The following is a 22,395-nucleotide window of genomic DNA, read 5'->3' as shown; positions in this document are numbered from 1 at the left end:
ATACTCATACATCAAGTACATGAGTTACTACATTCAAAATAAATTACAGGACCATATCAAGCACCGGTCAATCTCTATTGTTAGCAAAGACGTCCCTCGTAACCTTGTATTTCTTTGGCTTACCATTACAGCAACACATGGATCCTAAAATAGATATATAAATTAGTCATCACATGATGAAAAACGAATCAACCCATTTTGAATTAGAGCTTCCCAAACAAAGGAGGGAAGATACCTCAGGTGTTTACACCGTTGTGTTAATAATAAAAATTATTTTTTAGATATTTTTTTATTTTTTTAAATTTAATTTTTTCATCAGCATATTAAAACTACCTAAAAACACCAAATTAAATTTTAAAAAAATAACAAAACAGTGATTCAATCCAACGGAAATGTCTATCTATTCTATGCAAACATTTTGGTTGAAGGTATTCATCTGGTTAATTTGGATAGAGTTGCGGAAAGCAGGAAGCATGGTGGCTTGGGCATTAGAACGGCTAGACATCAAAATATTGCTCTGTTGGGTAAATTAAGTTGGCATGTCATTTCGGGCTCTGGTAGTTTACGGAGCTAGGTTTTGAAACAGAAATACCTTGGCCCTAATGACTTAAGATACCATACTCCTCAATCCTCTTCTTGCATTTGGAAATCTAGATAATGGTTTCAATAAATTGAAAGCTGGGTTTATTTGCTCAAACTTCCAAGCACCCTTTCTTGTAACGTTGTGGCCCTTTCTTGCAACGTTGTGGTTCTAACATCTCCTCAAGGTTAACAAAATTCAGATCAACCACTCTCCGAGAATTCAACCAAGAATTAGGCCATCGTTTTTCTTCTTCGTCTTGAAATCCAAGTCAGGGTGGCCCGAGTAAATACGGATCCCATGTAAGCCCGGCCTACATAATCTGTCGATTGCGTCGAACCCTTTTGGTATAGCTTTCGGGCTTTGGCCCCATTCAATAAACATAAACAAGAAATTGCCTAAAAAGGAAGCAAAGCGAATGATTGGGCAAGATTAGTGGGTGAATTAAAGCTGTCCCTTTGTGACATCCGAAAAATTTGTGGATCAATTTTTTAAAATTTAAAACTCAAATCACATCAAGTTTTGAATGGAATTAACTGATTAGCGGTTACAGTTTTTTTTGGGTTAATTTTTTTTTTATTTTTTACATTAATATAATAAAATTATTTAAAATCATTATTAATTTTTAAAAAATCAATTTTAAAAAAAAAACAATACTGCATAAAGAAACACATTTTAAATTAGGCTTATACAATTTAACAACTATTTGTCCCAGTTAACTTTTACTTTTACAATAAGTATAATTAAAGTTGTTTATTAAAATATATATTTTTTATTTTTTAAAAATTTATTTTTCACATCAAAATAATCTAAAAATACTATAAAAATAATTAAAAAATAAAAAATAAATTTAATAAAAAATCAGTTGAACAAAGTTTTAATTATATTCTTAATTTGGCTAGATTTATTTTTAAAATATTTTTATGCTAAAATGTATTAAAATAATTTATTTTATTTTATTTTAAAAAATTATTTTTAAAATCATTAAAAAATTTAAAATAAATTTTTTTAAAATATTTTAAAAACACACATTAACAAACGGTGACCGCCTTTCCAATTTCCAAAAGTTGCCAGATGCCAACCGTTTCAGTTTTTAGCTCTCCAATCAACGCAACACAAAACCAGCTACCATTCAATTCTCTCCTTCTTCCATTACTTACATAAACACAGCAAACGGTCAAAGACTATTGAGTCTACAATTTGTCATTTCCCATCCTCCTCCTCATACCATTCTACGTCAAGGTACTCATCTTCCCTTTTCTATCTTTTCAGGTTTTCCTTTTCTGTGGTCTCAACTTTTTCTTAATTTGTTGTTTTCTTTCACTGATATTTTAGATACATCATATTGTTTGACTTGTTTCCATCGGTTCTTATTTTCCTTCTTATTTTGTGTTGAAATTATTGACCTGGAATCCCATTTAAATAAACAATTTGTGGTTTACTGAAATCCATAACAGACTATTCTGTTCAATGTACATGTCCTTCCGACAGGAGGAAAAGAAAGAGACGGGTTATTTTTGTCTGTTAAATCACTAGTTTTTAACCAAAATGGAGGCGGCTTCAAATGGGAAGATTGAGGAACGACAGGAAGTTATTGAGGAAGCTGAGGTTGTCGGTTCCGGGGCTAAGCTGGCGAGAGAAGTTGTTATAGATAGTACTTCTGATCTAGTGAAAGAAAGTCTTGATGAGAGTATTTCGAGTTTGGATGGCAGCAATGGTTCAAAGGAAGAGGCAGAAGCTAAAGAGAAAAATGCTCAAGTGGAGGAAGCAGGGATACTAGAAGTGGTGGAGAAAGAGGTGGTTGATACAGCTGTTGGATCAACCGAGTTTGTTGTATCTGTGGTGGAAAAATTGACTGAAACTATTGAAGCATCAGTGGAGAAATTGGAAAATTCTGATGTGGTTGAAGAAGAAGTGAAAGAAACCAAAGAGAAGGTTTCCGTGTCTTTGAATGAGACTGATGTGATTCCTCCAGCAGCTGATGGGGAATTACATGAGGTGGTATTGAATGCAACAGATGGGTCGTTTCCTGCTGTAACAGAAGTAATGTCTGAAAAAGTTGAGGAGAAAGTGTTGCAATCTTATGAAGAAAGCAATGCCGCTCCTCCAGCTTTGAACGATGCAGAGTCAAAGGGTAACGAGGAAGTGAAGCAGGCTGCTTTGGAGGAAAATATTGGGGAATCATCGATTAATGTTGATAGGGAAACTGTGGAAAATGTAGAATCTACTACTGTAGTTGGAAGCAGTGATTCTTTTCCTGAAACCACAGGAACTCCGGTCAGTAACTTTATTGGGATTCAATGTTGAAAGTTTGATTAATCGTCCTGATCTTTAGTATTTTTCACTAATTGGTACTCGTGTTCTGTTTTGAATTTCTTCACAGCCTATTATATCCCTTCGACAGCGTAGCCTGCGCCCATCTTGGAAGAGCTGTTGTGGCCTTTTTGAAGCTCTGCGGCCCTCCGATAGATAAATTAAGGTGACCACACTCCTTGAGCAAAAAACTCCGTTCATTGGTTTTCCGCTTTTAGTATATTAAAAGGTCAATCAATCATTTCTTTTGTGTCTAGTATGGGTTTGATTTTGTTGACTGTGGAATGTGAATGGTTTCTAGTAATTATCTTGCTTGCATTTAGACACGCGGCTAAAAACTTTGATGCTAGCAGTTCAGTCAGAAACTTATTCTGATTATCTGGGATTTTGTATGAACTGATTACTAAAATGTTCGTATTTCCCTATGTTATAAGCTTGTGAATTGATAGACAGAAGTTTATCTTCAACACTTAAAGCTGAACATCTGGCAGAGATTTTCAACCTAGAAGTCGTTTATTGGAAAATGTTGTCACTTAATATGTTTATTTCATCACACCAAGACAAACTTGTCCGATAATCAATGATGTATTGGTCATTGCTTTATGCTTTTACTGAACATAAGATCTTGACTGAAATTGATCGCCTGAAGTTTAGTATATACAATATCACCTTCTTTAGAAGGTAGAGATTCTAGTTTCTTTAAGTTTGAAAATTGGCCTTAAATGGAACCGGATACAGAGTGTAAAAAACAGGTCCATGTGGTCAACATCAAATAGTTGGGGCTGAAGTTGAATTGAAGTAACAGAAGGTTGAACCATAGAGGGCAGGGACTGATATAAGGTGGAATCCTGCATTCGCTTTTTCAGGAAAACTCACAAACTCTATTAGTTTTATGCTGATAAAGACTGAAGTTCCAATAATACATTTTCCTGCAACAAAAGAATCCCTCTAGCTAAGTGTTTCTGTAGCATTATTTTTTCTCTCTTCAAGAGGCTTTCCTGAACATTAGTTTCCTGTTAGTCAGGTATATGTCTTTGATTTGTGTAGAACTTTTTTTACTGCTAGATTTAGGACGCTCTCGTTTGGACTGCATCGATCAGATGATTGTGGAAAATCTTTGCCATGTGCTTGTGGCTTTTGCTCCTTTATGATAGCGTGTTTGGATTTTCTGAAACTGTATCATGAAAAGAAAATATTAGAGGGGGATCATTTGAACTTGTTTGAGCGCAAAAGAACTTGAGGGCCCATGACAGGAAATGATGACCAAGTTTTTTGAGCGCGCTGTGTTAGTTATCTTGTGATCCTATTAGCACAGAAGAATTTCAGGGTCCATGTCAGGAGAAATAATGTCTAGAATCTTGTTCGAATCTGTCAGTTACGTGATCCCAGAACTTTTGTTCCGCTAGAAGTTGGGCTAGATTTGGGCTGTCAGTATGTCTGGACTTTGGATCAAAGTGTGATGGTCGTTTATTGGGAATTGTTTAGTCCATTGGCTTTTGGTTAATTGGATGGCTTGATTATAGTCTAGCCAAGACTCTGTCCTGTCAGGAGTCAGGACCTGCCTGCTTTTTGTTGTTTACCTTTATGACCAGATCTGGTTTAACCTCACTCCCTTCGGCGAATCTCCGAGCTTGATGAAGTTATTCTCCTGATACAAATATAAAAGAGCTGCTTTAATATGGGCATGAGTTCAATGTCACTTTCATTTTCCTAAATTTATAATCAGATAATTAAGTGGAAAGTTATCTATTAATTACTCGTTGATGTGATGCACAGCAAACACCAGCCATGAAGTTTGTATTTGGAAGTGATCCAATGCTTGGACATGAAGTGCTCATTCTCAACAAATTATTTTCTTTCTGTGTTGCAGATAAAGAACATCATCAGAGAACTTCTGTCAAGAAAAGGCAACAAATTTGATAATTTGTGCAGTGGTTTCTTTCTTGTGTCGCGAATAGATGAAAACTTGGCAGCTGGCCTCCAGCTCATTGGCAATTGTGTGGTGTGTTTAGCGTCGTCGTCATTTTATTATATTTCTTGTTCTTTAAGGTTTTCTGATTGCACTCGAGTGATTTGTACTTTTGAGTTTGATGGCAAGAATTTTCTTACTTTCGAGTGTTTATAAAATATGATTTATTTGATGTGAAAGAGGTAAATTGAATTATTGATGAGTTGTTTATTTTTAAATATATATGGTATTGTAATAGTTATTGTGGCTGTGGTTTAAAAAAAATATTTTATAAAAAATATTTTTAGTTGAGATTGTTTTAAAAAAATATATGCCTGGTTAAAATTATGGTTAGAAATTAAGGTTGAATAAAAAATAATTTAATATGTTTGGTTAAAAATGCTTTTTAAATTGAGATTATAAAATAACTAATGTATATATATATATATATATTAATGATTTTTAATTTAAATATTGTAAATTTAACTACTGTTATTATAATACTGTAAATTTAACCACTGTTATTATGTCATGAAATAAATGATACTTTATATAAAATATTTTTTATTGTTTCATTAAATTATTTATAATTCTATCATGTACTAAATTCATCGGACAAAGACTATAGTTTTCATAGTTTTTTGAGTGTACAATAAAATTAGGTAAAATATCATTAGAAACAAAATTAAAACTACGATTAAATTATGCAAATATCACGCTATCATATGATCTCCTTTTAATTTATGTAGTGTTATTAAATAATATTAAACACTATTTTTTTGAATAAAATGAAATTAAATATGAAATATTTTTATTTTTTTTTAAAGAGTGAATTAATTCACTATTAACAATAATGGAGAGTAAATTAATTCACTATCCACGTGGATAAAGAGAGCACCTAAATAAGACTAGGGGAAGAACAAAGAGAAAACAGAAGAGAAGAAAATGCTTTCAATATGCCAGCCCTCCATTTCCGTCATTGTCATCCTCAAGTGCAGCAACAATTATGAAGACTAAGGGAAGAACAAATGGAAAACTGATAAGAACAACCCTCGTAGTTGAACAGAAGAAAAATGATTTCAGCAGGCCAGCCTAGCTGTCTCCCTTGACCCTCCAGCAGTGGCACGTCCAAGTAAGAACAACCCACATGGTTTTCTCATCTGGACAAAATCCACCCATACCCGAAGCACTGGTCAAAGGAGGAAGATGGGAACAATTTTATATTGTGTTTATAAACACAGTTATACAAACAGAAAATGAAAAGCATCTAATTTCTACTTCAGCAAAATTGAGTCTTGAACGCAGATAAAGGTGGGCCCATACATGAAAACTGTAACTCATTTTATAACCAAATAATATGTTGCTACTGTTAAATAAAAACATTATCGTAAATGCTTAGCCAAATGGACTATATTGGTGTGTTTGGTATTATAGTTACTTTTGTAGCTGTAGTTGTGGTTGTGATTGTGGCTGTGGCTGTGGTTGTGGTTGTGATTGTGGTTTGAAAAAAGTTATTTTATAAAAACTATTTTTAGTTGAGGTTGATTTGAAAAAATATATGTCTGGTTGAAATTAAAGTTGGGTAAAAAGTAGTTTTAACGTGTTTGATTAATAATGCTTTTGAAATTGAGGTTATAAAATAATTTTAAAAAATATATATTAATATTGATGGTTTTTAATTTAAATACTGTAGATTTAACTATTGTTATTATATCATGAAATAAATAATACTTTATATAAAATATTTTTTATTGTTCCATTAAACTGTATACAAATTTATTACGTATGAAATATATCCGACAAGAACTATAGTTTCAATGATTTTTTGAGCGTATAATAAAATTAGATAAAATATTATCAAAAATAAAATTGAGATTACAGTATAAGTAAATTTAATTCACTTTAAACTAATTTTTTTTAAAAAAAAAAAATATTGTTCATGTTCATATAAACAGTGCAAATGAAATCAATTAACTATAGTAGTTTTTCAAAAAAAATTATTCATTTGCACTGTTCACTTTAATGAATAGTGTGACAGCCCCATGAGAAGCAGCAAAATGCTGCTTCTACAAAAGTTGCGACAAAGCTATAAAATTTATGGGTTCTATCATCATAAATTATTATTTTTTTAACTAAATGATGATATATGTAGTTGCGGGTGAGGTCATTACCAAATAATAATGCGAGTGAAATCAATTAATTGTACTAGTTTTTTTTTTAAAAATTATTTACTGACACTGTTCACTTTAATGAACAGCGTAATAATGAAGCATAGCTTCACTATTCAGTGGTTCTCCCTCATGAGAAGCAGCAAAATGATGCTTCTATAAAAGCTGCGAGACAGCTATAAAATTAATGGGTCCTATCATCATAAATTATTATTTTTTAACCAAATAATAATATATATAGTTGCAGGTGAAGACATTACCAAACATCCTTAAAATCTGTTCAATTTTGTAATGTCCTTGCTGTTAAAATTGTTCATTTTTTAAGTTTAGTTCTAGAAGAAATTATAGAAAAAATTGCTGGACGGATCAAGTGATTGTTGAAGAGTTGTGGGAGCTCCCCTCGAAGTGTTTCGAATGTAAGGACAGTATGTATGCATGTGTGCGTGTGTGCGAGTGTGTGTAGCAACTGACCTCATTGAAATCAGTAAACTTGAAATATTTTCCTCCTGCACACATAAATAATCGAAAAGGCATCATTTTGCACTAGGGAGATGTAACAATTGCAAGCCGTGAATTGAAAAAAAATGGAATCCGAATCAAGCTTTTCTCCGAATGAGACATGAACTTTTTAAAAAAATTATATTAATTTTAACGTGCGAGAGAAGCCTGCCGTGGTTAGCTTTAGGATTTAAAAATTGGATGGGACTAGTAACCAGGTAGCCCAATACTTCAGCCCACCGCTGCCTGTAGAGAAAGCGGTGCCGCTCCAGCTCAGTCCTTTTCGGATTGCCTACTTTTTTTCTTTTTTTGTCAGGTGCTTGTAAGCGCATTCGTTACCTCTATTACGAAGAATTAATTAATCAGTGAATACTGCAGATTTCATGATCAGCAAAATTAAATTCCTTTGGAATTAGGGTGTTTTTGAAGAAATGTAGTAGGAATAATTTTTGAAAATCCTAGTTTAAAATTACATCAGTACTAAAAACATTGAAAAAAATTGACATAATCTTATTTGACATTTCATTTTAAAAACATTTTTTAAAACTCTTGCATTTTTTTACTTTAAATTAATATATTTTTAATATTTCAAATAATTTTGATATACTAATTATAAAAATAATTTTTAAAAAATAAAAAAATATTACTAATATAACTTTTAAAATAAAAAACAATTTAAAAAACAACTACATTTTCTAGCAATCAAACACGCTAACATCAATTGCTTCCAGGTTTTCAATGAACCTTCATATGACTCTTCACAGCATTTTAACAAAAAAAAAAAAAAAATCTCCAGCAAACTGCATCATTGTTTCTTATGAACAAGAGTCCAATTTGGATGGAATCAATATTAATTGCAGACAGGGAGGTTCGATTGAGAAAATTCTATGACTTTGAAGACCAAGTAGACCAAAAAAAAAAAATGTGAATTTTTCCATCAGAAAAACACAACATAAGCGGCGGGAAAAAACACATGATCCCGTTGCCAATTTGGAGCCAAGTTTTTCACAAAGCAAAACTGCAAAACGTGTCAATGCAGGAGTTTCCATCCGTTAAATGCATTCAAACCAGCGCATGAGATGCCAAATATTCAGAATAGTTGCGTGAATCTCAACACCAAAGATATCCTTACTCGGTAAGGTGTAGGAGAGAGAGCAAGATTCAACAACACTTCTCATAAGCCCAGCATCATTGTGCTCACTGGGCAAATAGAAGGTGAATTTCTACTCATAACTAATGCACCATTCATTTAGTGGTCTACACTGCATCCTTTTGTAAGTTCCTCGGTGGGAACCATGATGGAACAGCAGTGTTGCAGTGAAACACGCTAGAGGAAATGAAAGGTTCCTCCCTCACTGAACATAACAAAAAAGCCACATCCAGAAGATAAGAGTCACTTTCGATTAGTGGGAATTTTACGGAAGTATCATATGACCTAATTATCAGAAGGCATCAACCAAAAAGGATGGCTATGAAGCAGGGAGACGTGCAGAGTACTGAAAATCACATGGGTGTATGCCTTGCAAAATCAACAACCCATAGGGTTCAATAAAAAAAAAAAACAATTGACACAAACAAACAGCAAATAGCAACCATGGTCAAGAAAAAAACATCATTCCAAATCCGGAGATCATAGTCAATCTGCATGCGGGTGTTCCAAATCTTGAGATCATAACAAATCTAAATGCAGGCATTCCTAGAAGTTGGGAGTTCAGACACTAGCAATCATACAATGATTGTACATGGAATTAGAGTTAAATCTTACTAAAGACAATTTGTCAAATGTTTTTCAAGCAATAGGAAAAGCTACCAGAAACAAGGAAGCAACAAGCATAAACAACCAAGTCACTGCTTCAGAGACAATAACGAGCAATGGAACTTACATATGTGCTTCTTCACTAGAGGAACTCTTAAAAACAAAAAAGAAATACAAGAAGTTCATGAGTGTGCAAGACTTATCACAAAAAAAGGCCTCAAATAACATGATCTTCCAATCACATTGGCCATTCAATAGCACAAAAAAAGTACCATGCAAAAATGCGAATGATGGAGAATGTTACATGTCTGCAGTATATCCCACTTAAGTTCAAAATTGAAGGGTAAACAAGCAATTACTAAAGAGCAATCTCAATCAAGTCTAATATCTTCGATTAGACATCATTTTTAATTAGTAAATCCTCTATAATTTATCAAATAACTGAGGCAAACATTTGAACTTCAAAACATGCCAGATATTAATATAATCAAAATCCATGATAAGGCTAAAAAAACAAAGCCAAGCAAAAAGATATCCATCCAACAAAACTGAAACATTTCTTTTAGTGATCAATGACCCTAACCTCCGAATCACCGCCGCCTCCAATAGCAAACATAAACCACAGCAGCTGCAACAACAACAGCACCCACAGACCCTATGGCCACCACGGGTGACTGCACCTTAAACCCCTTCTCCCTACTATCAATCTCGATCCCATTAATAACCTCCCTTGCCCTCTCTTTCAATCCACCAATCACTTTTTCCGCCTCTTTGGCCTCCTTTTGTAACACCATCATCTTCCCTTCCATTTCCTTCACCTTCTCCTCCGACTCCCTCAACTTCTTCTCCAACCTCTCCTTCTCCACCACTAGACTCTCCAACTCCTTAATTCTCTTTTTACAATCAATAATCTCTTTATCTTTCTCACTCACTTTTTCTCTCATATCCTCCTCAAGCCTCACTTTCTTACTCTTCTCCTCGATCTCCTTGACCTCCAAAACCCCAATTTTTCTCTCCAATTCCCTCACTTTCTTCTCCGCCTCCGATTTCTCCTTCTTCACCTCTTCAATTTTCACTTCCTTCTCACTCACCTCCCTCTTCAACTCAACAACCTCCTTATTCGCCTCATCTCCTTCACTCATCGCCGAAATCAAGTCATGTTGAAGCCTAGAAACATTTGTTTCCAGCTCTGCCGCTCTCCCCGCTATTGATTCAAGCGCTCTCTGGGTCTCCTCCGATTGCTCAACTTCCCTCTCCAACTCCGCAACCCTCAGCTTCAGACTTGACTCCTCCGATTTCATCGATTCAAACTTGGCCGTCAGTTTTTCGACCTGACATTTGACTTCTTCGTTCTCATCGGCTAGTGACTTCTTCTCGGTCTCCAAAGAAGCGATCTTTTGCTTAAGCTTTGTCTCATTTTCCCCTTCATCAAGATCGTAGAAATTATCTGCAGCCGCCTGATTCTCTTCGACACCGTTGATCATTCCCGTCTCATCTGCCATTGCTTAACCCTAAAATAACACGAATATCAACAATTAAATAAAAAAACAAAATCAGAGAGGAAAAGTTATATACTGTTGCAAGTTTAACTACACATTCATGCAGAAATAGAGATGAAAGCATCGTTTGTTTGCCGAGAAAGGGTTGAATTGAATGTTAATTACCCATAAATTATGAGATTCTATAAACAAATCAGATAATTTTTTATTAGTTTGAAAGAATAGCATTTTCTCGACAACCAAAGAAGAAGATAGGTTTAACCTGGGAAATCGGAGAGAATTTTCTTACAAAATTATTATTTCTTGAAAGTTACAGAAAATGGATTTTTTTCAAGGAAAGTGAGGGATGGGGCTAGGAAGAAAAGAAGAAGAAGAGGACCTTCACTTTTGAAATCTAAAAATAGGAAAAATTCGATTCGCACAATAGGGTTTCTGTTGTTCCGATTCCCTCTCGTCTTTTTATTTTTTTAATCAGGGTCTGCGAGGAATGGACGGCTGAGGATGGTTGTGAGGACCAAGTGATTAAAGGTATTGGGCCCACCTCATGATTTGGTCATTTGGACCGTTGAACCTGATTTTTTCCAATTCGGCTGGAAACATAATAGGTTGGACGGGTTTAGGCGGCCGGCCCATCACGACCCCATCTGACCATATCCAATAGGGTTTTTAGGGTTTGTTGTAATTTTCCTCTCCACAAACCTTACTTTCAGGAGACTAAAATGCTTATTTCAACTGGGAGTTCTTGTTAACCACTTTGCGTGTGATTTCTTGTATTTTCAAAGATTTCAAAAGATTCTAAATTATATTCATGCATTTAAAATATATATTAAAAATATATTTATTTGCATATAAACAATTAATTAAATGATTATTCATATTTCATTATGGATAAAATAAATTTTTTTAATATAAAAAATATCTAGGTTGTTCGTAACATGTTTTCAAGTAGAAAACAATTTAAATTGTATATGATTGGTCAATTTAGTCAATATGACATATTCATAAAAAAAACTTATATAATTGATAAAAATATAATTTAATTAAAAAAAATTTTAAGATGACATCAATTAAAAAAAATGTTATGGCGAAGATATAATGAATCAACCCATATCAAACTGTATCAACCTGTTAAATTCTTGACTCCAATCATTAGATAAGAATAACTCCTATAGAACAAATTACAAAATTTAATTCTTAATAAATATAATATTGAAGGATAAAAGTAAAAAAATTAAAAAATAAACAACTTGAGTTAATCTATTAAAGTCGCAACTTAGATTATATAATTGGGATAACTTCATAAAAAACAAATTATGCAAATCAATTCTCAATTAATATTGAAATATGAAATTAAAAAAAAAATTAAAAAAAATAACATGACGCAACCTAGGTTAATTCATTAAACTCGTGTCATAGGTAATGAGACAGCAATAACCTCGTAGAAAAAAATTATGAAACTTATTTTCAAATCAACTAAATGTTAACTGATGAAATTGAAGTAAAAAAATTTAACAGAAAAAGACAAAAAAATCAAGTTTATCTGTCAAACCCACAACCTAAAGCATAAGACTAAGACAAGCAAATTCAATGTTGAAAAATAAAATTTAAAAAATAAAATAAAAATAATTTGAGTTAACCTGACTAACTTGTGATCTAAATAATAAAATTAAAATAACCTTATAAAAAATAAAAATATAAAATATAATTTCAAATTAATCAAATATTGACCGTGAAATCAACAAAAAAATCAATTGAGAAATTTTAATCCTAAGATCAAAATAAATAAATTTAATATTTAAAAAAAATGAAGGAAAAAAAAGATCGTTGAAGTGAAAATTAAGTGCTTAACGATAAGAGTAACAATGAACTCCACCGCCATTAGTTTATGTTAATTATAGATTCTTCATGCTTCAAGTAAACAAGATCAAATAAGAATTCTTCGATTAGATTCGATTTTTTGTACTCGTAAAAATCCCAGAGATTTTAATAATGCATGTGCTGAAATGCTGGTTAGGAGACGAAGCATGTTTGTTGGATACTCACCAACGTTTACTTTTATTTTTTCACCTGACAATAAGATTGGCAGCATGCTTGCTATAACTAATTCCATGCCATTTCTTAATTTCTGGATATATTCTTGGGACTCGTTTTGCTTCAAACTAATTTTTTTTAGCATGTGCATTATTTGTTTATTTTATGGTATTTTCTCTTTCTAATTTGTAATGGATTATTGAATTATTAATAAATTGAATATTTATCAAATCACTTTATTGCCTGATTTTTTATTAGGCTCTGTCAGTGGGCGAGTTGTGATTTGTAAAGTTTCTACATTACCTTTTCAGGGATGAATGCTCTTTTTTTAAAAAACAAATTAAAATTAATACTTATATAAATTTTCAGTAATTTTAATAGAATTTAAACTTATAATTATTAAAAAATAAACTGAAAATCTAATCAATTAAATTACCTTTTCATGAACGTTCATTTTATTCCAAGTCCCTGGCTCTGCTAACTCGATGAATTAATAATTTTTTTCTTTTTATTTATTTATTCTTAACAAATGATTCAACAATCTATAGCCACATATTTTCCTCCGAAACTCAGGCAGGCCGAACCAAGATTTTCAAAAAATTCCATTGTCTGGGAATGTTAGAATCTCATTTTAGAAAAAGAGAAATCGTGTTCTTAGCCAAAACCAAACCACCGGATGCTTGTAAATGCTAAATAACTTACCAGTCAAACAGACAAATTCATAAGAACTTGTATCTCCGATCCTAGACAAGAACTCATTCTGATTTTGTATCTTGAAAGCGATAAATATCTCGAATTAACAATACATTCTTCTGCTAAAACATGTTTTCCAATTAATAAACATATATCATACTTTTATGATTTTTATTTGACTTTTAAGTTTTATATTTTATGCTCTGTCATTCTTTCTCATGATCTTATTATTCTTTCTCATGATCTTGAAAGCATATGACAAGCTTTATATGATTTATTTGCAATTATTTTTGCAAAAAAATACTAAGATCTAAAAATGTTAGGTTTATCTATAAAACTAGATTCAGAATAATATTTATAATATTAATTACAATACCAATAGCGATATTTATAATACAAATACTAATATTTTTAACATTAATAATAATATTAAACTTGCATAACTCAAGTTTAAGCGGGTTTGTCTGTAACGCCGCGACCAAGAGCCTCGGATCTGACTGCAATACTAGATCCAAGAGTCTTGGACATGAGTCTGGTTGCAAGGCCTCGTCATAAAAATATGATAACTACATAGAATAAAATTAATATTATAGAATAAAATTAAACAAAAAAAAGATTAATTGACAAGCAAAAAACAAATAAAAAAACAACAAAGCAAGTAACTATTTAAATAAATAGTGCTTTGCATATGGGTACAATAAAAACCCCACATGAGATCACGATAAAAAGTAAATAAAATAAATTATAAATTCTAATTTTTAATCAAATCGACATTAAAAGATAAAAACTAATTAAAAAAATATGAGTAAACTGAGTTAACCTGTCAAACCCAAGACCCATGTCATGATAGTATAATAACTAAGTTATGAGTAAACTGAGTTAACCTGTCAAACCTAGGATCCATGTCATGATAGTATAATAACTAAATATAAATTTTTTTTAATATCAACGAACTAATTTTTAGCCAAGAATAAAAAGATTAATTAAAAATAAAAAAACTATAATTAAAAGGCATTTGTCTTTTCTCGGTTTTCTCGGTTTATTCAGTTTCTCGGTTTTTTTGCTCACCCCTAGTGAAATTTCACTATAGATTTGCGTAGTGCAATTCACAGTGAAATTTCACTATAGATTTGCGTAGTGCAATTCACGGTGAAAGGTTGACTTTTTTTAGTTATAATTACATTATTAAAAGATACAATGGGAAAAAATAAACTAACGAAGAAAAAAAAATTAAATTAACTAGGTTAACTCGCTAAACCAAGTTAATATGTTAAACTTGGAATCCGTGTTATAAGAATATGATAACTAAATAGAAAAGAATTTAGTACTAAAGAACTAAATCAAACTAGAAAAAATTTTATTAAAAACAAAAAAACAAAAAAAAAAACTATAACTAAAAGGCATCCGCCTTTTATGATAAATTTGTACAATATAATCTACAGTGAAATGTTGAACTTTTTTAGTTATAATTACAATATTAAAAGATAAAATTGAAAAAAAAACTAACAAATTTTTTTTTGAATCAACTGGGTTAGTTTATCAAATCAAGATAATCTATCAAACTTACGATCCATGTCATGAATATGTGATAACTAGATACAAAAAAATTAATATTAATAAAATAAATTAAGCAAAAAAAACCTATAACTAAAAGGCATTCGCCTTTAACTGCGGATCTGCATGGTGCAATCCATAGTGAAAGGTTGACATCTTTTAGTTATAGTTATGATATTAAAAGATAAAATTAGAAGAAATAAACTAACAAAAAAAAATCTAAATCAATTGGGTTAACTTGTCAAATCAGGTTAACATGTTAAACTTGAAATCCGTGTTATGAGAGTGTGATAACTAAATAAAAAATTAATATTAACTAACTAAATTAAATAAAAAAATAAAAGAAAAACTTATAACTAAAATTCATCTGCATTTGTACAATGCAATCCACAGTGAAAAGTTGAACTCTTTTAGTTATAGTTAGGACATTAAAAGATAAAATTAAAAGTAAAAAACTAATATATAAAAAAAATCTAAATCAACGGGGCTAACTCGTCAAACTAAATTAATCTGTCAAACTTATAATCCATGTCATGAGAGTGTGATAACTAAATAGAAAAAATTAATATTAATGAAATAAATTAAAAAAAAAACAAAAGAAAAAAATCTATCAGAAGAAAAAACTAATTAAGAAAAAAATCTGAATTAATTGGGTTAACTTGTCAAATTTAAAATTCGTGTAATGAAAATATAATAAATAAATAAAAATGTTGGGTTAACTTGTCAAATTTAAAATTCGTATAATGAAAGTATAATAAATAAATAAAAATAAAATTAATATTAATAAACTAAATTAAACAAAAAAAATTAATTAAAAAAACTTATAACTAAAAAGTTGATGCATTTTTTAGTTCATGGTTAATGCGAATACCATTAATATTTTTGACTAACATGTGCTACTTTACTTATTTAAAAAAAATACCCTAAAATATTTTATTTTGGCCAGGAGTAATAGAATGGAAAAATACTCAAGAAAAGGTCAAAATTGCATGAGGATGCATGTGATGGCCAGGACGTTTTAGGCTTTTTAGCCCCAGAGGAACAACTACACCAGCCAGCAAAACCCATCACCTAATATCAAGTATTTATTATGCATCTTGCGCCCATCACTCTCACACGCACCACTGGACAACCATTATTTATAGCGAAATCCTCCATGCTCCGAAGCTTCTCTAAACTCTTGACGCAGGAACATATCCATTTTTCAACCCCAAGTAGACACTCAAACATGCAAGTATCAACTGCATATCTCTTTCTGTTTTTCTTTTCCTTCTCAAACTGGCCTTCTAATAAGTTTATTTACCTATCAATCATTAATTAGCGCCATATCCGATATTCTGGTTATTTGTATCAGATCAATTTCTTGGTGACTTCGAAAGAGAGACTAGAGCGATTAAAAGAGTGATTGCCACATAAGTGACGTAAAAACTTATGAATGATACCTTCTTCTTTTTCTTTTTTTGTATGATTTCTAAAGGATCTCTAGGTTACTGAATGCTAGCTTCAAGTTGAATTACCTCGTGGAGGATGTTGTTATCTGCTGACCAGCTAGCGTCGGAACCCCTGGCATATCGTGACAAGCTAGCTAGGCAGCCTCTTTCACTGGTATATTATCAGCTCAACCAGACATGTATGATTTTGTCGATTTCCATGAAAATTTTAGCATGAGACAGTGCCCCCCTTTCTCCACCCATAATGAACTAGCTTTTGAATTGCAAATACGTACAGTTTCATTGTTATTACATAGAATGCTGGGTTCTCATCGACTCTCTAGCTAATATATATCAAATAAATAACGGTGCAAGAGCAAAGAGCGCGGATTGTTCCTTTAGAAACCATCCTGTTTCCCCTAAAGTTGGCAGCAAAGAGAAAAGGTGGATGGAGCAGTCGTGCAACACATCAGATATTAATTAGGTTTTCTTATTAGCAAGCCAGGCATGATTTTAATTATTTTGGGCCAACATTAACTATTGTTTCCAACCTCTGTGTTGATTGAAATCAATGTCTCAAAATTAATTACGATTTAAAGCAAAAAGGGGAAGATCAATGCAACAAAATAGCAACATGTAATCGTTTGTTGGATCTATCTAGCTGTGGTAAAACGAACAAGAAGAGCTCCAATTAAAGGCAGATCATAACTTGGCAAATGAAACTGTCTACGAAATGTAATGCTTAAAAAATTCCAGCAACCATATGTAGGAAATCATTCTCACTCGTTAACTACTAATTTCTAAGAATATCGGCAAACGGAGGAGGACAAAAAAAGAAAGGGAAATCTTGCTCCCATCTTTAAGATAAAAATAAAATAAATGAACAAAAGGTGAAAAAAATTATGTAAAAAAAGAGAGAGAGAGACCTGAACGGACCCTCTAAAGTGATACAAGATGGGAGTCCATGCTTAATTAACCTCCAGACTTCCTCTTTTCCGTTTCCAGACCTTCAAGAAAACCAGCAAGAACTCTCATGGCTTTGATTTGACACTGCAAAGCCATTATATAACCAGCAGTCTCTTCAAACAACTTGTCTACCCCGAACGACTCGCCCCCTGGGATAATCATTTGCAATGCCACAATCTTTCTATCTACTTCTGCCTTCTCATCATCTTCACCTGCACCCACCGTCGACGCTTGATCCTTTTCTTGAACCTTTAACATCTCCTTTCTCTTTCTTCTGCTCCTCTTCTGAACATTCTCTGCTCCCCTGCTCCTTTTCAAACTAACTAAAGATTCATGCTTTGCATTATTAGCCATCACAGATTTCTCGTGGGTGGTTTTCCTTTCTTTTCTTTTATGAAATGTGGGTATCATTACTTGGTTTAAGTTATCCTCCATGGATGCAATATATCCTGTAAAGAGAAACAAGGAAAGAAACGGAGGATTGCAGAGAGAAATTAAAGAGAGAGAGGGGAAGGAAAGAAGCTGGGTTGTGTTATGTGTTATACGAGCCTTGTGAGCTCGCGGTGCTGCGGTATGTATGGAGGAGAGGGTGTTGAATTATTGTCGAGTTCGAGAAATGTCAATGCCAACGAAGATGGGCCCATCTCCATTCGGCTTCCCCATTCCTAGTTTTGGACTCTAGTGGAAGGTGCGATATACACTGGCTAATGGCGCGTGCTCGTGTTGAGCCAAGAAGGCCGACATGTGACCTATCCCGTGGAGGTATGGCCACCGCACACAAAAAACTGTGCTGGACCCGACGCGTGGAGAAATTACATCAAATAAATTAGGTTAATAGAAACATAAATAGGACACAAATACATCCATAAAATCATTACATAGGGTTCCATGTTGATTTTTAACTCTTGTTTCCTGTTTTTATTTATCAAGCATCTTTTGCAACTGTCAAATATTGCTTGAATTAACGTTTTGTGTTCGAAGGTTTTCTCCTTTTTATTTATTTTATTTTTGAAAAAAATATTTAAATCTCTTGACAATTATTTAAATATAATACAAGAAACTAACCCATTTATCAAGTGAACTCAACAGCTCACAAACATGTGTTTTCATTAATTTCTTAGGAGCGAGCTGGATTTACAAATTAAGGGTTTTTTATGTAAAATAATTCTAAAAAAAAAGAAAAAAAGTTATTCATGTAATAACAAACGAAGCCCGCAGGCAAATAGGACAAAAGAAATTAAAGATTATATATATTGCCAAGTAAACCTTCGGTGATGATGATCACCTGTGGGATAGGGTCCATGGAGGAGGAAACGGGTCCACCAAACAAAACAAAGGCAAGAGGGAGCACATGTGATCACATGATTTTCTTGAACCCAACACCACCCATGTGCAGCCCTCTTCCTCTCTCTCCTATGATCTTTACCGCTACCTCCTTGGCATGGAAACCACGTGGCACTTTTTCAAGGGACCCATCTTGAGCCCCACAAAGAAACTAAACACCCCTTTTTTCCATACCACGACGTTTTTTACTATTTCTTTTGTGTTTTTTTTCCAGACTGGATAGAAATAAGAAAGTGGAGCTAGCTAGCTAGGGTGGGTGGTGGTGGACAAGCGGTGATGGTGTGGGAGGAGGGAGGGAGGGAGGGAGGGAGGGAGGCAGGGAAGTGAGTGGTGGTGTTTCCAAGAAGGTAGGAGGTGGTTTGGTCATCGGGATTGTGAGAGAGAGATTTTGTGTTGGGGATATGGGGCTCCATGTGATCAAAACCACCTAATCTTTTGTTGGTCTTCCACACTACACGACTGCTTCTTTTATATTTTTATATTCATACCATACAAAATATAGATTTTCTTGGATCAAATCCCACGTCTCTGCATCTGTAATTTTATTTTCACTTTTCTTCTTCGTGTGCTGTATTGATTCCGTACTCATTTACGTACATAATGGCAACCTAACACGTTCCATTTATTCTCGTGGACATTGAAAATTATCAGTTTTTGTCTTCGGTTTATCAGCAAGAACATCGAAGTTCTAGTTACGTTACTCGTTTCCCCCTCTCTTCTTGTATATGATCCTATCAGTTTATTTTTAAAGCCATTTGGAAGAAAATTGGAGTCGTGGGCTGTCGCTTCGAGCAAACACAGTTTAGGGAATTATCACCCTTTGTCAAGTTTGAATTCTTCTTCTTATCACTGTTGCCAACCAGTGGCTGAGTCTCCACTTTTAACAATAAAAAACTCTGTAGTTGTTCCCATTTTCCCAGGACCAATGAAAACGAAAGTGAGTCAAATGATTTTGAACTTTATAGGGGCATGAATCTAGGGTGAATATTGGTAATCGAATCCAATCCAATTGGGCAAAACTAAGTCATTTTAACCGCGATTTGTTATGGTTAAATAATTTTTTAATACAGAAATAAATATATATAAATTTTATTTTTTTATTCAATTTGTTTTGTTACAAGTTGAAAATTAATATGTAGATATTATTAATATATTTTTTTATACCGAGTAAAAAACTCTCTTGATGTTCTCATTTTCTTAGTTTTTTTTATAATATTTTTTTAGAAAGTATGAATAAAATTTAAAAAAAAAAATTAAAAAAAGATAAAATCAAAATGAATTGTGTAAATAGAATAAGTATAGAGTAATAAATATTTAAAGTATGAAAAATAAAAAAATATTGTTTCTTAAATATAAAAAAACTAAAAAAATGTTATAAAAAATAAAAATAATAATAATAATAAATAAAACAAGTATAAAAAAAATATAAGCTTGTTTTTCTACGAGCATTACAATTTCGCCATTAAAAAAATTGATGAGATTTACAAAAACACGCTACTATTTCCAAGTGTATAATGCAGTGGCAAAGTGGGTCCGGGGTTTTATGGGGACAATGCATGCATGCAGATGGGCCCCTTCGGGAGACAGATAAGGAGGGTTTGATGTACTGATGAATGATGGGGGCTGGAGCACTGGACACATGCATAGCATCGAATTATGTCAACCCATAAATATAATCACAAGAGCAATAGTTGCTCGGTGGGTGGATGGCTTTCGCTGCCACCTCATCTCGTCCCTTTTCTCCTACGTCCAGCATTTTTCTTCTTTGTTTTTTCCTGGCGCTGTTTGTCGTTTGAATCCTAAATGCAACGGCTATTCTTTCTAGTTATGCAACGTAAGCAGAACACCATGCGCTATGATTGAAAGGAGTGCTGTGTTGAGTTTATTGAACTCGGTACTCCACGACGAGTCGATTCTCAATTCCACTTTTCTTTCATGTCAAGTTTAAAAAAATTAATTTAAAATTATTTTGATTTGACATAATTAATAAGCGGTTCCTTTACAGTAAGTAAATAACTAATTTAAAATTAAAGGAGTCTAGTGTAGCTAACCGCTTAAGTTTTAGATTTATTTTTTAAATATTATCAGTTAAAATTTTATAAATATTAAAATTATTAAAAATTTATATAGTTATTAATTTTAGAATTTATAAAATTAATTAAAATATGTGTAAAATGACCAAAATATTCATGTTAATAAAAAAAAGGGTTAATTCATGGAATTCTTTATGACGTGTTCCAAGAGTTACATTGACTTTTTAGGTTGTCCAAGACGAATGTCGTGTCAGTTCCTAGCAAATTCGTTTCAATCTAGTTGGGCTAGCTGCTTCAAGTGATTTTTCCGAGTCAAATGTAGAATAATCTGCTTCCTTGTGTGGAACAAATGGCTGTAACCGATTGGTCCAATTTGACCATCGAAACTAAACTTGCTAATTAATTGGACTGATAGAAGTTAGGTTACAGTTGTGGGATATTTACAAAAGCATGCCACACGTACAATTATTTAATTCTACGATGAAAAGCGCATCTTTCAACCGTCTGTCGGGTTTGTATAATTTCTTCCAGTTTTTTTTTTTCCTCGACGACGCGAAATCGCTCGAGTCGGCCCTCACAAGTCTCCGTCCAGGCTATAAATCCTCGGGCCCATGAGCCCAAGTACGGGGGAAATCCGAGGAAATTTACGCACGGCAAGACTGGAAGTCCATAGTCCTAACAGTTTATATATATTAAAAAAGAGAGAGAGAGAAGAAGAGGTTTGGAAATGCAACTTCATAGTTAGTTTTTTTCTTTTTTCGAAAGAAGGAACCATCTTGTTTGTTACAAGCCGTGCACAGATGAGGAAAAACCAATAACATGTTGGGTATATCAACAAGGCTATTACAAAAGAAATGGTTTTATGTTGTAGTGAAATGGTTTTTATTTTATTATGTGATAAAAGAATATAAGAACCAATCTCTAATTTACTAAACACGAAATGATGAAGTTTAATAAAAATTCAACATCAAAGAAGAAAAAAAATACCTAAAAAATTAAAGGGACACCAAAGAAAAATCCTAGCTGGAGCTTTTCAGAAAACAATCAAGAGCTCTAAGAGATGTTTGGCTGTGTTCTTCAAAAATTTAATTTTTTTTATATGTTTTGTATCATTTAAATAATTTTTTACAAATAAAAATTAATATTTTAATGTAATTTAGCATGAAAAATATTTTAAAAGGCAACCAAAACTATATTTTTAAATATATTTGTATATCTAGTTCAATTTTAATTTTTTTTAGTAAAGGATGGATGATTTTGAATTGCGCTCGAAATTAAATAATTCAACAAATCTTGAAATTTTCCTCGTATTTCATGAATCGAATGAATGATTCTTAAAATATGAAAAAAAAACCAATTAAATTATGCTTTTTTTATGTTTCTGTAAAACTAAATAAAAAATGCTATTATTTTAGTTCCCAGTGAACAATAAACATGGTAATAGGTTCAGTAATTAAGAATGGGACCGTCTATGTTTTTCTTGGCTGCTGGTAAGCTAACTTTTTAGTTTCTCTCTTTTACATTTTATTTACAGGCTGTTTTTTTTTTTTTTTTTAAAAAAAGCAAACTATAAAACCCTTCA

At 32.4% G+C, this 22,395-nt stretch overlaps 3 protein-coding genes across 8 annotated transcripts; 1 reads left to right on the top strand and 2 right to left on the bottom strand.

Annotated features, from left to right (window-relative positions):
* The first annotated feature begins 1,684 nt into the window (after positions 1-1,684).
* On the top strand, positions 1,685-5,064 carry LOC105126929 (uncharacterized). Of its 2 annotated transcripts, XM_011027977.1 has the most exons (4): positions 1,685-1,822; positions 2,072-2,857; positions 2,964-3,059; positions 4,764-5,064. In XM_011027977.1, the coding sequence occupies exons 2-3, from the start codon at positions 2,129-2,131 to the stop codon at positions 3,051-3,053; spliced, it is 819 nt and encodes a 272-aa protein (XP_011026279.1). In that variant the 5' UTR covers positions 1,685-1,822; positions 2,072-2,128; the 3' UTR covers positions 3,054-3,059; positions 4,764-5,064. The 2 variants fall into 2 exon arrangements, with proteins under 2 accessions (XP_011026279.1, XP_011026278.1); XM_011027976.1 differs by lacking the exon at positions 1,685-1,822 and having other exon boundaries at positions 1,854-2,857.
* A 4,558-nt stretch (positions 5,065-9,622) lies between these two features.
* LOC105126928 (golgin subfamily A member 6-like protein 22) lies at positions 9,623-11,251 on the bottom strand. 5 transcript variants are annotated; one of them, XM_011027974.1, is made up of 2 exons: positions 11,148-11,251; positions 9,623-10,774 (listed from the first exon to the last, which is right to left on the bottom strand). In XM_011027974.1, exon 2 carries the CDS (start codon positions 10,763-10,765, stop codon positions 9,854-9,856), a length of 912 nt encoding a protein of 303 aa, XP_011026276.1. In that variant the 5' UTR covers positions 10,766-10,774; positions 11,148-11,251; the 3' UTR covers positions 9,623-9,853. The 5 variants fall into 5 exon arrangements, with proteins under 5 accessions (XP_011026276.1, XP_011026274.1, XP_011026275.1 ...); XM_011027972.1 differs by having other exon boundaries at positions 11,142-11,249; XM_011027973.1 differs by having other exon boundaries at positions 11,052-11,226.
* A 5,969-nt stretch (positions 11,252-17,220) lies between these two features.
* On the bottom strand, positions 17,221-18,023 carry LOC105126927 (transcription factor PAR1-like). Its single transcript, XM_011027970.1, has one exon. The coding sequence runs from the start codon at positions 17,869-17,871 to the stop codon at positions 17,443-17,445; it is 429 nt and encodes a 142-aa protein (XP_011026272.1). The 5' UTR covers positions 17,872-18,023; the 3' UTR covers positions 17,221-17,442.
* Positions 18,024-22,395: the final 4,372 nt, after the last annotated feature.

The sequence above is a fragment of the Populus euphratica genome, unplaced genomic scaffold (genome assembly GCF_000495115.2).
Source record: "Populus euphratica unplaced genomic scaffold, PopEup_1.0 scaffold30.1, whole genome shotgun sequence".
Classification (NCBI taxonomy): domain Eukaryota; kingdom Viridiplantae; phylum Streptophyta; class Magnoliopsida; order Malpighiales; family Salicaceae; genus Populus; species Populus euphratica.
Note: the sequence above shows the minus strand (reverse complement) of the source record. Positions and strands in the feature narration are given on the sequence as shown.

What these genes read in the sequence shown, in the direction of transcription:
- LOC105126928 (XM_011027974.1), bottom strand. Translation starts at nt 10,765, where the DNA reads ATGGCAGATGAGACGGGAATGATCAACGGTGTCGAAGAGAATCAGGCG.
- LOC105126929 (XM_011027977.1), top strand. Translation starts at nt 2,129, where the DNA reads ATGGAGGCGGCTTCAAATGGGAAGATTGAGGAACGACAGGAAGTTATT. An exon ending in CTGAAACCACAGGAACTCCG is followed by an intron (nt 2,858 to 2,963) that starts GTCAGTAACTTT and finishes ATTTCTTCACAG; the next exon opens with CCTATTATATCCCTTCGACA.
- LOC105126927 (XM_011027970.1), bottom strand. Translation starts at nt 17,871, where the DNA reads ATGGAGGATAACTTAAACCAAGTAATGATACCCACATTTCATAAAAGA.